The sequence below is a fragment of the Plectropomus leopardus genome, chromosome 18 (assembly GCF_026936395.1).
Source record: "Plectropomus leopardus strain MGB_pleo_1.0 chromosome 18, ASM2693639v1, whole genome shotgun sequence".
Classification (NCBI taxonomy): domain Eukaryota; kingdom Metazoa; phylum Chordata; class Actinopteri; order Perciformes; family Serranidae; genus Plectropomus; species Plectropomus leopardus.
The window spans coordinates 29,568,922-29,583,160 of NC_142193.1; the positions used below are offsets into that span (position 1 = coordinate 29,568,922).

General features: G+C 37.1%; 1 protein-coding gene and 1 non-coding gene across 2 annotated transcripts; both read left to right on the forward strand.

Moving 5' to 3' along the window:
• Positions 1 to 1,485: 1,485 nt before the first annotated feature.
• On the forward strand, positions 1,486 to 12,632 carry kri1 (KRI1 homolog). The gene is made up of 18 exons (XM_042504963.2): positions 1,486 to 1,688; positions 1,816 to 1,886; positions 2,184 to 2,286; positions 3,073 to 3,172; positions 4,299 to 4,353; positions 4,452 to 4,501; positions 4,680 to 4,785; positions 4,883 to 4,960; positions 5,684 to 5,793; positions 5,878 to 6,106; positions 6,228 to 6,398; positions 7,336 to 7,414; positions 7,679 to 7,797; positions 7,896 to 8,058; positions 8,866 to 8,996; positions 10,794 to 10,858; positions 10,945 to 11,040; positions 11,135 to 12,632. The coding sequence occupies exons 1-18, from the start codon at positions 1,610 to 1,612 to the stop codon at positions 11,628 to 11,630; spliced, it is 2,301 nt and encodes a 766-aa protein (XP_042360897.2). The 5' UTR covers positions 1,486 to 1,609; the 3' UTR covers positions 11,631 to 12,632.
• Positions 9,920 to 10,019, forward strand: LOC121957333 (Z30 small nucleolar RNA). The gene has a single exon (XR_006106751.1). It is a non-coding gene; the product is annotated as a Z30 small nucleolar RNA (small nucleolar RNA).
• Positions 12,633 to 14,239: the final 1,607 nt, after the last annotated feature.

Genomic DNA, 14,239 nt, shown 5'->3' on the forward strand with positions numbered 1-14,239 from the left:
ACATCATTAGTCATTAATTTAACCTTAAAAAAGGTCGTATTAGACAGGCTGTATCATGATGTATCACAGATGAACAGAATAAATACTGCTGGATGTTTTCCTCTCAGATGTGTTTTTCAGATTGAAACAAAGCCTGAATATTCAGTTCACTGAGGATGTTTCTTTCTGATTTCTGCACATTTCAAGTTATTTACTTTAATCCACATATGACTCAGCTTCATTCATAAACAGTTTTACAGTTGCAGCTAATTTAGTATTTCTCGGTGTACATTTCAGTGTAGAATAAACATGGCATGATCATCCCATTTTATACAATCACATGAATTAATTCAGATAAAATTTCCTAGTATGGCTTCAACAACTTTAACCAAATGTTTGATCTGCCAAAGTGTGGGGGTACGACACCACTGCTCACCTGATCCTACATAAACAAAACCAGCCAGTTGGACCGTCGCAGACCTTTGCTCGACTGTGTTTTGTTGGAGACCACTCCCATTTAGGAGGCGCACACAACTCACCAGACAACAGCTTGGCCAATAGTGCAACTAATGATATTTGATCCAAGCTGACCACAGAGGAGTTTTTTTTAATATTCCCAGTATCATCAAACTCTTACGAGAAGTAATCACATCCTCTTTAACTTTGTCCCCTCAGAGCATCTTTATCACTGTGTTTTTTCATTATTTTGGGAGGTAATTTATGCCTTCAAAATGGGAAAAAAAGAAATGGGAAATGAGATGCAAAACAAACAAACAAAAACAAAAAAAACAGAATCCTGAATTATCCTTATTTGTCTAAATTCACCCTGTTGTATTCAACAGTTTTGTCATTATTTTTGAATAAGATAAGATAACACTATTAATTCCACATCGGGTCAGAAGCAAGAGAAAAGCAAATGTGAAAAAATGACTGAGTGCTAAATAGGGTAAAAGTATTACAAAATACCAAATAGATAAAATAGAAACATAACAGTATAAAATCTATATACACTATGTAAAAAAAAATACAAAAAATAATAATGTATCAAAAAATGTAGCTGCTAATCATTGATATATCCCTGGTTGTGATAATAATAAAAAAAACAGCAACTAATACTACTACTACTTCGCATGTAGTATATTGAAAATAATTCATTTTTGTGTTTTGTTTTGTTTTTTTGCATCATGGCAAAAAAAATGGCATTAACAGACCTAAAATTCTGAAAGAATACGAGTATTTGATATTAATATTTGATTAGGACTGATGCTAGTTTAAAAAAATAAGTCAATGAAAATAGAAAATAATAATAATATTATCAATAATAATAATATTAGTATACTATTTTTTAAAGCGTGCTTTTGAAAAGTAATATTAAAGCAGGCCCTGGGGGTTTATAAAATTAATAATATTTGATTAATTGGGGAGCGCCGTTAATCAAACCGTAATTACTCTAAATTAGTATTATTGCGCCTCCTCGAGGACAGTGTATGTGGCGCATGACGTGTGCACCGGAAACCACGTGGTTCATCTTTACACACGCGCATGCAGCAGCTGGGATGACTTCCCGTTACTAGCTTAACCGGTGTAGTTTTAATTTCAACATAAAGCTATCTTTTTTAAATTTAAAACCATGTCAGACGAGTTAAAAATAAACTCCCAGTTCGCTCAGAAATATGAGAAATACCGACAGAAAGAGGAACTGCAGAGACGTGAGTGTCGGGCGCGAGCTAACGGCTAACGGCTAATCCTCAGGCTAACAACACAACGTGTTTATGCTGCTGAGAGTTAGTGGTGTTTTTTGGGGTTAATATGTGTGTTTTTTGTGTCGTTGTGCAGTGAAGGACAGATACGGAGACAGAGGCGATGACAGCGAGTCCTCTGAGTCCAGCTCTGATGACAGTGAAGTGGTCAGCATCCCTGTTTCTTCTCTGTTATTCATAGTTTATTCACATAGTCGATAAAAATATGAATTCAAGTAAAATTAGACGTGTGAAATTAGACACTCTGATAAGCTATTAAAAGCAAGTTTGCAAATATAAATTTCATCCTGCAACTTTAATTTAAAACTTCGAAAACATTCAAAATTACATTAATATCCTAAAAGTTTAGTATATTTTCTTGACAGCATCCAAAAGATAACAAAGTCCTGACAATGTTTAATTTATTTAATACGTTAACTGACTGACTTTTATTTGTCCTCTCAGGAGCTGGACCCTGAAACTGAGAGGGATTTTTACAGAACATTGTCTCTGCTGAAGAAGAAAGACCCCAAAATCTATCAGACAGATGCCAAGTTTTACTCACAAGGTGAGTTTACTTTTCTTATTTGGTCTCTGAGACATATTCGACCCTTTCAAATCTGTGCAAATTGGCTTGATTTCTTGCAAAAACATGGGAAGAAGGTAATGAGCAACTAAAAAATGGCCCAGAAATCAGTACATGAAAATTACCTAAAAATATAATCAAAACTGCAAGAAAAGGAGCGCCTCCTGGACTTGAAAGTCAGTCTGTGCGAGGTGCTCTTTGGGTGGGCATAAACCAGGTTTTAACAATCAGAAAGAAAACTCCAAGGCACTCTCTTGAAATGTAAAAATGTCTTTTATTGCTACAGCACAGTCATGATAAACCTTAAAAAAACTCCTAAGCGTTTTGGCACACAAACCTTCGTCAGGGAGTTAAAACTCAGAGTCAAAATTAACTGTTTTGACTCCCTGATGAAGGTTTGGATGCTGAAACGCTTAGGAGTTTTTTTAAGGTTTATCATGACGTGCTGTAGAAAAAAAAGGCATTTTAACATTTGGAGTTTTCTGTAATAATTTAAAAAAACAACAACTTAATTGTCTGTTTTCATGGTCTTTTTCATCGTCAAACAATCAACAGAACAGCATTAAAAAATATAATTAATTTATAAAAATTTTAAAAAATTAAATAAATCATGATTTTCAAAATCCACTAATTTCTTGTAATTGGCGAGACTTTATTTGCCAGGTTGCTCGCTGGTTTTTCACCTCATGTTCTCAAAAGAAATCAAATTAATATGCTTAAGGTTTAAACATTTGAAAAGGTTTAAAAACTTAAAAACACTTTTTTCAGGTGCATCAACCAGCAATGAGAAACCTTCAACTTCAAAGAAGGCAATAAAGCCCATGTTTCTGAAGGACTATGAGCGTAAAGTCATTCTGGAGAAGGAGGGGTGAGTGACCTGCTCATGTGAAATCATTTAACATGTTAAACTGCTGCACGGTCAGATTTTTGGGCTGTGCATTTGTGTCTCAGATTTGGAAATCAGTCCCACTTTGGCAGAAATTGCATTTTGGATTTTACGTCACGGTAAAGGACTTAACTTAGGAAAAGGCCCCCGTCTTTGTTTTTAGGAGGGCTGAGGTGTGCAGAGACACCATCAGGTTTTTGAAAATATCATTTCGGCAGGCGATGAATATATACATTTTTGACGTTGTGCAGGATATAAGGGAAAACACGCGCTCTCTGCACTAAATCAGAAGCAGCCACATAGCTCCAGAAATGTGCAGATGAAGCCTTCAAATCGGGAAACAGTGATTCTGTCACAAATGTAGTTTAACTAGCAGCCACATGTTGTGGGTATGTTTTGATCTAATGCCCGTGTCTACAGAATGTATTTTTTGTTCGCTTCTCTGCTTATTTTCTACTCTTATTTTATTGTTTTTATTTATTTAATTACCCTTCATTTGTCAATTCTGTTTTATTTTTTATTCTTTATTAATCAATTCATTTATTTTGCCTTTTTTATGTTCATATAAACCAATAAAAACAGAGTTACAAAAAAAAAGTCAGAGCTAAAGAGAGAAAGAGTGAGAAACAGCGCTGCGGTGCTGTGAAACAGACGTAAAACTTTATTTTCAGATTGTTTCATGGCAAAATACATTCGAGGGCACGAATAAAAACAGCAGGTGATTTACAGTGGAGACAGACGCTCTAGGTTTTATTTTCCTGTTCTGCATTTATTTTATTACATATTATCTAACTTGCAGTGATACTATGCAGCACAGAGACTAAATATAGGAGCATTTTCTCACTGTTTTTTCACTGTTTTTTTTTCTTTATTAAACCAGTGGGCAATGTTTCACTCATTAAACCTCCAGCAGCCTGTTACTGCTACTGTTTTATTCGTCAGTGGGCTAATTTGCCAAATCTTCACAGGTTTTTAGACCACGGTGGTAACAGATAACAGCCGGCTGAAAGAGCCTTTAAATTCCCTGAAAAGTCGTTTCTGAGACTAAAAGTCCTGAAAACTTTGGGTTGAAACGCAACTCCTGATGTTCTCTGTTTTTATTTTGCAGCAAATATGAGGATGACGACGACAGTGATGACGAGGAGGCTGCCAGGAGAATGGAGGTAGACCCTGTTACCAAATAATTGCTTCTGACCACAAGAATATAATGATTATTACCAGTGACGGATGTTTTATTAATCCTCGCTGTTTTCTTTCAAAGAGAGCGGCGTCTCCGAGCTACATTCAGGAGCAGCGGGAGCTGAAGGAAAGGTGAGACACAAAGACTTTAAATTCAAACTTTTGTCAGACTCGTAAGAGGATCCAAAGCAAAAACAGGACCCACAGTCTGAATGTGTCTGGCAGTTTTAATCATAATAATAATCATCATCTCCCTGATAATAATAATCTCTATAACAGGCTAATAATGGAAACATAAATGTCTCCTCAGCTTCCGTAAGTTCGTCCAGGACAGCGAAGATGACGAGGACGAGGACGGTGAGGGGGACGGGGTGTCGGAGCTGCTGACCAGAAGGGTGAAGACACAGGAAGAGAAGGTGAGAGGACGTTACCTGCTGCGTCCCATCATGAAATAGAGACATAAAAAAGTATCAAAGATCAGGATAAACTTTGTGCTCCTCTGTGTGTCTGCAGGATAAAGAGGAGGCCGACTACGTGGAGTGGCTGAAAGGACAGACCGACCTCGAGGGACCGGAGGACGTGAAGGACATGGTGAGTGTGTCCGAAATATCATGATGAGAGAATAATAAGAGTTTTTTGTTTGGGGCCACTTTTGGAAAATGACAGGAGGCCAGGGGCCAGTCTCAGCAGCCTACACACGTTTGTAGGATTTTAGGACGTTTCGTGGATTTTTGGATGTTGTTACAATTTCAGGGCATTTCTTGGATTTTAGGAAGGTTTTAGGATTTCAGCAAATTTATAGGATTTTAGGACTTTCCAGAACTTCAGGACATTTCTTGGATATAAGGATGTTTTTAGGATTTTAGCAGATTTATAGGATTTTAGTATGTTTGTCGAGGTTGAGGACATTTCTAGTATTTTAGGACATTTTTTTCAGATTTTAGAATGTTTCCAGGATTTTAGAGCATATCTAGGATTTTAGGACATTTTTAGGGTTTTACCATATTTCTAGGATTTTAGGATATTTCTTGGATTTTAGGATGTTTTTAGGATTTCAGGTAATTTCTAGGATTTTTGGACATTAGGGTCTTAGCTCAGACCTCTGTCGGTGGCACTTTTTTTGATAAACAGCTCTATGTCGATGCTGTTTTATGCATTATGGCACTTTATATCTGCTAAAAGTACAAAAACATTGATTTGCTTTATTTTTCTTATGAATCAGAAAGTAGTTGGGGGGCCAGATTTGGCCCGCAGGCCGTAAGTTGAGCATCGCTGAGGCTTGCTCAGTGATGACGCTGGTTTGTGTTGAGACAGAAATACTTGCGGGATTACTGGAACGACCCGGAGCTGGATGAGAAGGAGCGTTTCCTGAGAGACTTCCTCCTCAATAAGGGCTACCTCGATGAGGACGATGATGATGATCGGTACGTTGCCGCCCGTGAGGATGTTTGTGTTTTCTGATGAGCTGTGAAGTGAAAGAAACGTTCAAACTCTCCTGATGTGTTCAGGATCCCGACCTACGATGAAGTGGTCCAGGACGACGTGGAGGACTCTGAGGAGGAGGGGGAGACTTTCTTAGAGCGGCAGGAGGACTTTGAGAGAAACTACAACTTCCGCTTTGAGGAGCCGGACGCTCAGCAGATCAAGACGTACCCCCGAAACATCGCCACGTCCGTGCGCGCCAAAGACGACCGCAGGAAACGCAAAAGAGAAGAAGTGAAACAACGGAAGGAAAAGGTGTGCATCACGTTAAAAATATCTATTATTAACCTTTTCTCAGCATTAAATCATAATATCACTGATTATCGAAATAAACTCACACTTTTTCTGCTTTTCTTTTGTTTCTTGGCGTTTTCAGGAGAAAGAGCAGAAGCGCGAGCAGCTGAAGCAGCTCAAGAACTTGAAGAGAAACGAGATCATGGACAAGCTGAAGATGCTGCAGGAGCTGACCGGAAACGAGCAGCTGGCCTTCAGTCAGATCGACCTCGAGGGAGAATTTGATCCACAACAGCACGACCAGCTCATGCAGGTGAGCGAATACACACACACACACACACACACACACACACACACACACACACACACACACACACACACACACACACTGCTATGCAAACATGGAAACAAACAACACACGGTTACATGATCCTGCAGGACAGCTGCAGTTTTTCATGGTTACAGAGTTTTTACGATGGTGGCGCTGTTGCACCTCTTTTAAGTCCCAGAGTTTTCAGTGCACCTTTTTGTGATGCAGTAATACATTTTAAGCATCACCTTTTTTGTTAGTTTTGTTTTTTAAAATCTTTTTTTAATCTTAATTTGTCATTATCATCTGTCTTCTTTCTAATAATTTCTCACTTCTGGGATTCTCTGCTCTGCTTCGTTTGTTAAAGCACTTTGTAGACTCTGTTTTTAAAGGTGCTATATCAAGAAAGTTATTATTTTTATTATTATGTACATTTCGAACTATCATACCTTGAAAAGAACATTTTTGTTACCATGGAGAAAAAAATGACTTTACTGACCAAATTTAAATCATTAAAAAACATTTGTGTCCTAATAAATGTTTATTTTCAGATTTTGGGTGGCATGTGCAGATGTTGCTCAGATTTAAAAGGTGCGTTCACGTGAATTTTCCGGTCGATAAATCGAATATTCTGACAGCACTCAGATGTGCTGTGACGTGTTAATGAGAGCCACCACAGGTGTGTTGTGTTTGACTAATTAGGCTTCTGGGAAAAAGTGCCCTCCTGCACGAAAAACGTCTTTGTGGGATTTTACCAGCAGATGTCCGGACCCAGCTCACACAGGAGGACTGTGCTCTGCTGATTAGACTCGTCCTGATCAGTCAGATTAGAGGTTTAAACCTGCCAACATTTGATAAGAAGACTGCCATCAACCAAGAAAACACACTTTCTTGTTCTCTCGTTACATTCGTGTTCATTTTTTTTCCTTCCTGTTTGCAGAAATTCTTCGGAGACGAGTACTACGGAGAAGAAGAAGGGGAGAAACCTCAGTTTGACGACGACGATGATGAATTTGAGGGTAAGACCCTCTTTTTTTCATGTTATGATGAAACTATTGAAACCTGCATATTTATATGAATGCAGTAGTACTTCTATCACTGTAAGTCGCTTAAGATTCAAAGTTTTTTATAAGTTTAAAGGAATCATGTAGGAAAGATTCATAGCATTTCAATACTTTTGTTGCATCAATATGCCAAATTAAGTGTTTTATTGTGTGACTGGGAATTTATAAAGAAAATGTCCAGTCTAAAAATGTAACAGTCTGGCATCTTGTGTGTGACAGAGCACTGGAACTGGGACACGTGGACCGGCGAGGATCGAGAGGACGACTATGGTGAAGAAGAGAATGATGGCGAGGAGTACGACGCCTCCGAGCCCCACTGTGACGATGAAAACTTCATTGTGAGTAGACTGTATTTTTCCTGAAAGCATCCGTTCATCTTAGGATGTTGTTCTGGTAAAAAGAAACTCGCTCACCAAACGGCGTCCTGTCGAGACAGATGGACGCAGACTACGACCCCACCCAGCAGACCGCCTCCAAGAAGAAGAAGATTAAAGAGAGGAAGAAGATGAAGAAAGAGGATCTGCCACAGATGGGCAAAAGGAAGAAAAAGTCTCACTTTGCAGAAGTTATAACCAAACACAAGCCTGTGTTTGATCCACGTAAGTTTGGGTCGATTCTGGTTCTGTTGTTAGAGTCTAAACTGATACAGTTTAATGCAGATTTTCTCAACAAGCTTTATTATTAAGACACCTTTTGGCAGTTAAAATAGCAACCATTGCTGACGCATCATAGCACCAAATCCAACTTGTACTGCTTCAGTAAAAGGCGAAACGACAATGTAACCGACATAATGTTTGTTCATGAATGATAAAATGGAGCCGCTAGTGTCTGACAAGCTGTGTGCAATTTCCTGCCCAGAGGCAGCATGAGTTAAATCAAAGCACACGGCGGGAGGGTGGACTTTAACGTCTTTTTTGTAGATTTGATTGTTCTTATACTGATTATTCTTCGATGTTGTGACATTGATGTAAATTGATATTGTCGTTTTCCGCTTGCATTGGTATGATATTCACATGATTTATACAACAGCCGTGAACCGGCGGAGTAAAGTATTTCTTTTAGTGACGAGGAAGGCGTGCTGTCATGCAAATTTGAGCGTGTGCTAAATGTCTTGTGGACCAATCAGATTGCTTGAACTGCTTGTTGTATAAATTGTTTCCTAAAAAAGCAGAGTGCAGTAACTACAAGCTGAGTGTTTTTCAGTTTGAGGAAAACGGTTCATTTCTTACTAGAGTCAACTTTTTTGTTGTCATTTACAGTAAAAAGTGGTAACTCCAGGTATTATTTTGATGTAATAATCAAACGTTGAAAGTTTTTACAACGGCCCGCCCTCGGGGACAGGAACCTCCTGCTGCTAAAGCCTTTCTGTGATGGTTTGTCTTCTATCGTCTGCTGTTTGTATTCAGAGGAGAAAACCTTCGAGCAGTACCTGGATGAGTACTACAAGCTGGACTACGAGGACGTCATCGGCGACCTCCCCTGCAGGTTCCGCTACAGACAGGTCCTGGCCAACGACTTCGGCCTGACGACTGATGAGGTGAGAGCAGCAGATCTGCAGAAGACTGACCATTCGCTAAGCCCCGCCTCCAAAATTACTGTTCATAAACTGAAACGGTGACTTCGACAAAAGTGGCGTCTCGTTGTCAGCTAATATAACAACCAGCATTTATTTTTTGTAGTGGTGATAAAGCGAACAAAACAAATTCATGTATACAAAACATAAGAACACATAAAAATAAAAATACAGTCAATAACATTTAATACAATAACATTAAAAAATATGTGTGAAGTATGATATCAGAGTAACAGGAAAAAGGAAAATGGATGAAACATGGCCTTAATATAATTTGAATCAGGAATATAATTATAATATTATCAAATAATAAATATTAATATAATGGTAGCAATAATAATAAAAATGTAGTGATGGTGGTTAGAAAGGTAATACAAACATTTATATATATATATATATATATATATATGTACACACACACACATATATAAGAAATAAAAATAAATTTGGTTAAATAAAATAAATATCAGCTGTAGGTGGCCAATGAAGCAAAGCGTAGCTCCATGACTTCATTTGAAACACTGTCTTGATCTCGTTTTAACAAAATTTTGGAATAATTGTATGTTTTTGTTGATGGTTTTTGGAAGTTTAGAAAAAACACCATTCAAAGCTCTTTAAATGCAGAATATCTCTGACTGCAGCCTCAGACACATCAGCTGTTTTTAGGAGGCGGGCTTTAGAGAATGGTCAGTTGTTATATAAATTCATATATATATATATATATATATATATATATATATATATATATATATATATATATATATATATATATATATATATATATATATATATATATATATATATATATATATATATATATATATATAAAATCAATAACATGAGCTGGACGTATGTGCTGCAGGATGCTGGGGATGTGGTTGATGATGCTGCAGTGATGAGCTTTGATGTGTCTGATCTGGTATTGCTCTTCCTCCGGGACGAGCTCTGACCAGGGAATGACCCCGAATTAATCTTCTCTCTGAGCAGACCACACAGCGGCTAAAATTTAACTCCAAAGGCCTTCACACACAGCGGGCTGTGACAAATGTCTGACACGAAAATGCAGAATACAACGGCAATTAGTGAAAGTTGTTAGTTTGTTCAGTAGAAGTTTGACGTTGACAGTCTAAACAGGTCGGCTTGTTGTTGTTTGGGCGTACAGAAGATCCAGAGAAGGTGTGTGTGCGTGTGTGTTTGTCAGTTTACTCGTAATACATCGTGCAAAGTGCCACACATTTCAGCGGCGTTAAATTATGATAAATAGAATTTTGTTGTTAAAAAATTGGTTTAGATGCAATTTTTTTTTGTTGTTTTTGGACAGTTTTTAACCACATAAATTGTGCTCAGTTTTGACTTCTTTTGTGGGTTTTCTTGATTTTCTGCCAGATTTTTCTGCCAAAGTTTGAACTTCCATTTAAATGTCTTGGGGGGAAGAATTTGTTAGGAACATGATTCCTAAATACAATTCAGGGTACTGTTGTAATATGATGTACATTTTGGTGTCAAAGCTCAGAAAAATTGACCATTTTTCTAAAGAAATAAAACAAAATAGCGGCACATTTTTGCTGCGTACTATTTGCTTTTTGTGTTATAAATGTTCAGTTCAAAAAAATTATATCAACACGTAAATAACTTGCACAGAAAAGAGCCCCCTGTTTGTAAAGGCCTTCAGAAGTCGACCCAGTGTTACAAAAATGAACCAAACGTGTTTCACAAAAACACGCTGATTTGAACTAATTTAATAATCTGTTTCTTCCTCAGATTTTGAATGCGGACGACAAAGAGCTGAACCAGTGGTGCTCTCTGAAGAAGACGTGCATGTTCAGGTACGGCGCTGTCCGTCATTCTTACTGTTGTGTTGTTTTTTTTTTTTGGCTTATTTTACTCAAAACGTTTGTTTTTGTTGTTTCAGGTCTGAGAAAGAGGAGATGAGCGATCTGAAAAACTATAAAATTAAAGCCAAGAATGAAAAGAAAAAGAAAGAAGTCCTGAGTTCTGTTTATTCTGAGTAAGTTTATCAATAATCAGCTGCACTTTCTGACTGTAAATTCACCTTAAACAGAGCAAAAAGTAACATTTTTGTACGTGAATTGAATCCTCAGGGAGGACAGAGAGCTGACGGAGGCTAAGACCAAAGTGGGGAAGAAGCGAAGAGATCGCATGAAGGACGCTGAGACGAGAGACGGAGCAGCAGAGGACGGAGACGCCGTCGTGGACTCTGCAGACGAGAAACTCGCTCAGGCGCTCAGGGAGGCGGCGGTCGAAGAAGAGGACGAGGAGGACGAGGTCCTGATCCCCAAGAAAAAGATGAAACGTGAAGAGCAGCCGCAGACGGAGCTCTCCGCTGTGGAAGCAGCAGGTGAATCTGACGAGGTGAAAACCAGAACTGAACGGCCAAAATGGTCCAAGAAGAAGCACAAGCGCGCCGGCGGACGCCTGGCATCGGGAAGCCACGGCGTGAAAATCGGCGGGCGGGAGTTCAGCAGACAGAGACTGAAGGCGTACGGTCTGAACCCCAAGAGACTGTTCTTCAGACAGCTCGGCAGGCAGAGACGGAAAGAGCAGGTGAAGAAAGAGAAGCAGAAGAAAAAGGAGTGAGACGCCGACACGATTACAGTCTATTATTACGGTCTAAAAATTAAACTCACTTTCAAACACTCTGAGTGCTTTACGGCCTCAAATTTACAATTATTATTTTGGGGAAAAAAATGTGAATTTAAAATTTTTACATGTAATTGTTAATTTGTTTAACAATTGAGATTATTAGTTTGATAAAATAAATCTATTTCTCTAGCTACACTCATATTTGTATTTCACAAACTTGAGATGGCATATTAGGGCCACTGTATAAAAAAAACAGGGCAATATTAAGAAATTAATGTTGCAAATTTGCAAGAAAAAAAGTCTGGTTCTTTGTTTTATATATCTCAAAGTTTTTAGAAAAATATGTATATTTTTTGTGGGGTCAAAGTACAACATTTTAGGGCTTTTGTAAATAGCATTAAGAAAACCTAAAATACAAAAAACGGAGGGCAATGTCTCTATAAAAGTCCTGATGCTGATGATAATCTGCTGATTGTCGGCTAAAATCCGGAGGATTTTTTTTATTGCAAAATCCAATTGCAAAGTATAATTTGATAAATTCGTCCACTGCAGGCGAAATACACGGCGGGCTGCAGCATCTGTGTGATGAGGTTGATCCAAAGTGAAGAGATGTGGTTCTTTGACCCCCAAAAAACACAAAACACAATTTTTCCAACTTTTTTCTCATAAATTTGTGACATTAATCCCAGAAATGAGTTTTTTTTCCTCATAATATTGCCCTGTTTTATTTTGCTAGTTTAAAATCTACAGTTGTCCTAATGCGCAGTTGTGGATTTTAGAGTAAACAGATGCTTTATTCCTATTAAGATGTCTATTTTCTTCTTGGTATTTCCAAATTTAAGCTACATTAGGAAGCACACTGTCCTTCCAGATTAGAGCAGACGTGAATCATAAATAAATTGTACTCTAAAAATGTGTTAATTCACATCTGCATCTCATGACGCCGCTCAGTGTCACAAATACATAAATGACTGAATAAAAATGGTAAACGTTGTACCCGTGTGTCCACACTTCACTGCACATTTTAAGATTTTTGGGGGAACTCATTGCAGACAGAGGTTTTCTGACTCAAAATATCCCTAATTTCTGAAGTTTCTTCTGAAAATAGTATATAGAAAACCTTCAGAGGAGAATATTCTGTGAACCTCATTAATAAGATGAAATTAAAGTGGATTGTATCATTAGAAAATCAAATCTGAGCAGTATTTCTGTTTAAACTGTTTTTACCATATATTTTACTGTGATGTTCAGATCTACTGTCCATTCAAATGGATGTTTTTTGTTTTTTTTTAAAAAAAATCCAAAATAAAAGCTCTTAATTCCTTGATTTTTTGGCATTTATCAGTGAAATAGCATCTAAAGTTCACCTTTAAAGCTGTTTCAACACAAATTTTGTATTTTAACAGCATGATTTATAGACAAACATGCCTCGCTCTTTCTGGTTTTGTCAGTCGGCCATGCTTGTTAAAGGAGGCGGCACGTCTCCACTTCAGTCCAGTAAAAATGACCCCCTGTGACTGCTATAATATTAACCCTTTCAAACCTGAGCAAAGTAATGATTTCTTTCAAAATATGAAAAGAGGACAATGAGTAATGAGACAATAGGAAATTAGTTAAAAATTACATTATAATTGGAAAAGAAGCAAAAATAAAATAAAAAATAAAGTTAAGGAAACAAGAAAATTACCTTAAGAAACTGCTAAAAATAAATAAAAATACTTTTTTTGTAACATTTTCCCTATTTTTTTGATAATATCTAATAATGTCCTTATAGCTATTGTTTAATTTAATTTCTTGTTGCCTTTTACATTTTTTTATTTTTATTTTGTGGCAATTTTTTTCAAGCAATTCTTGCCAAGCTGCTCATTGCATTGTCCACGTTTTCTTTGGGAAAAATACTTGTGAAAGGCATCTGAAAGCCAGACAACGAAATGGATGGCGACCAAAAAAAACCCCCAAAAAATAATGTTAAAAAAGAAATAAAATTTAAAAAAAATTAAAAATACTTGTTTTTCTGTAACATAATTCTAAATATGTAACAAAAGATTATGGATATAGTTTTCTAGACATTTTCCCTATTTTTTGATCTCCCTGCAGCTAATTTTAAAGCCAATTTCTTGTTGCCTTTTACATTTTATTATTTTTTTTTAATTTTCAGGCAATTCTTGCCAAGTTGCTTATTGCATTTTCCCCATGTTTTCTTTGGGAAAAAATACTTGTGAAAGGCATCTGAAAGCCAGACAACAAAATAGATGCCGACCAAAAAAACCCCCAAAAAACTAATGTTAAAAAAAGAAATTTAAAAAAAAAGTTAAAAATACTAGATAGACTATAGATATAGTTTTCTAGACATTTTCCCTATTTTTGATCATACCTAATCTCCCAGCAGCTAATTTTCAAGTCAATTTCTTGTTGCCTTTTACTTTTTTTTTTTGCAATTTTTCAGGCAATTATTGCCAAGTTGCTCATTGCCTTTTCCCCATGTTTTCACGAGAAATTATTTTTATTAGATTCCAGAGGTTAAAATGTTTGTGAAAGGCATCTGCAAACCGCACAACATAACTGATATCTACCCAGGGTCTAAAGGGTTAAGTGTGGCCGAT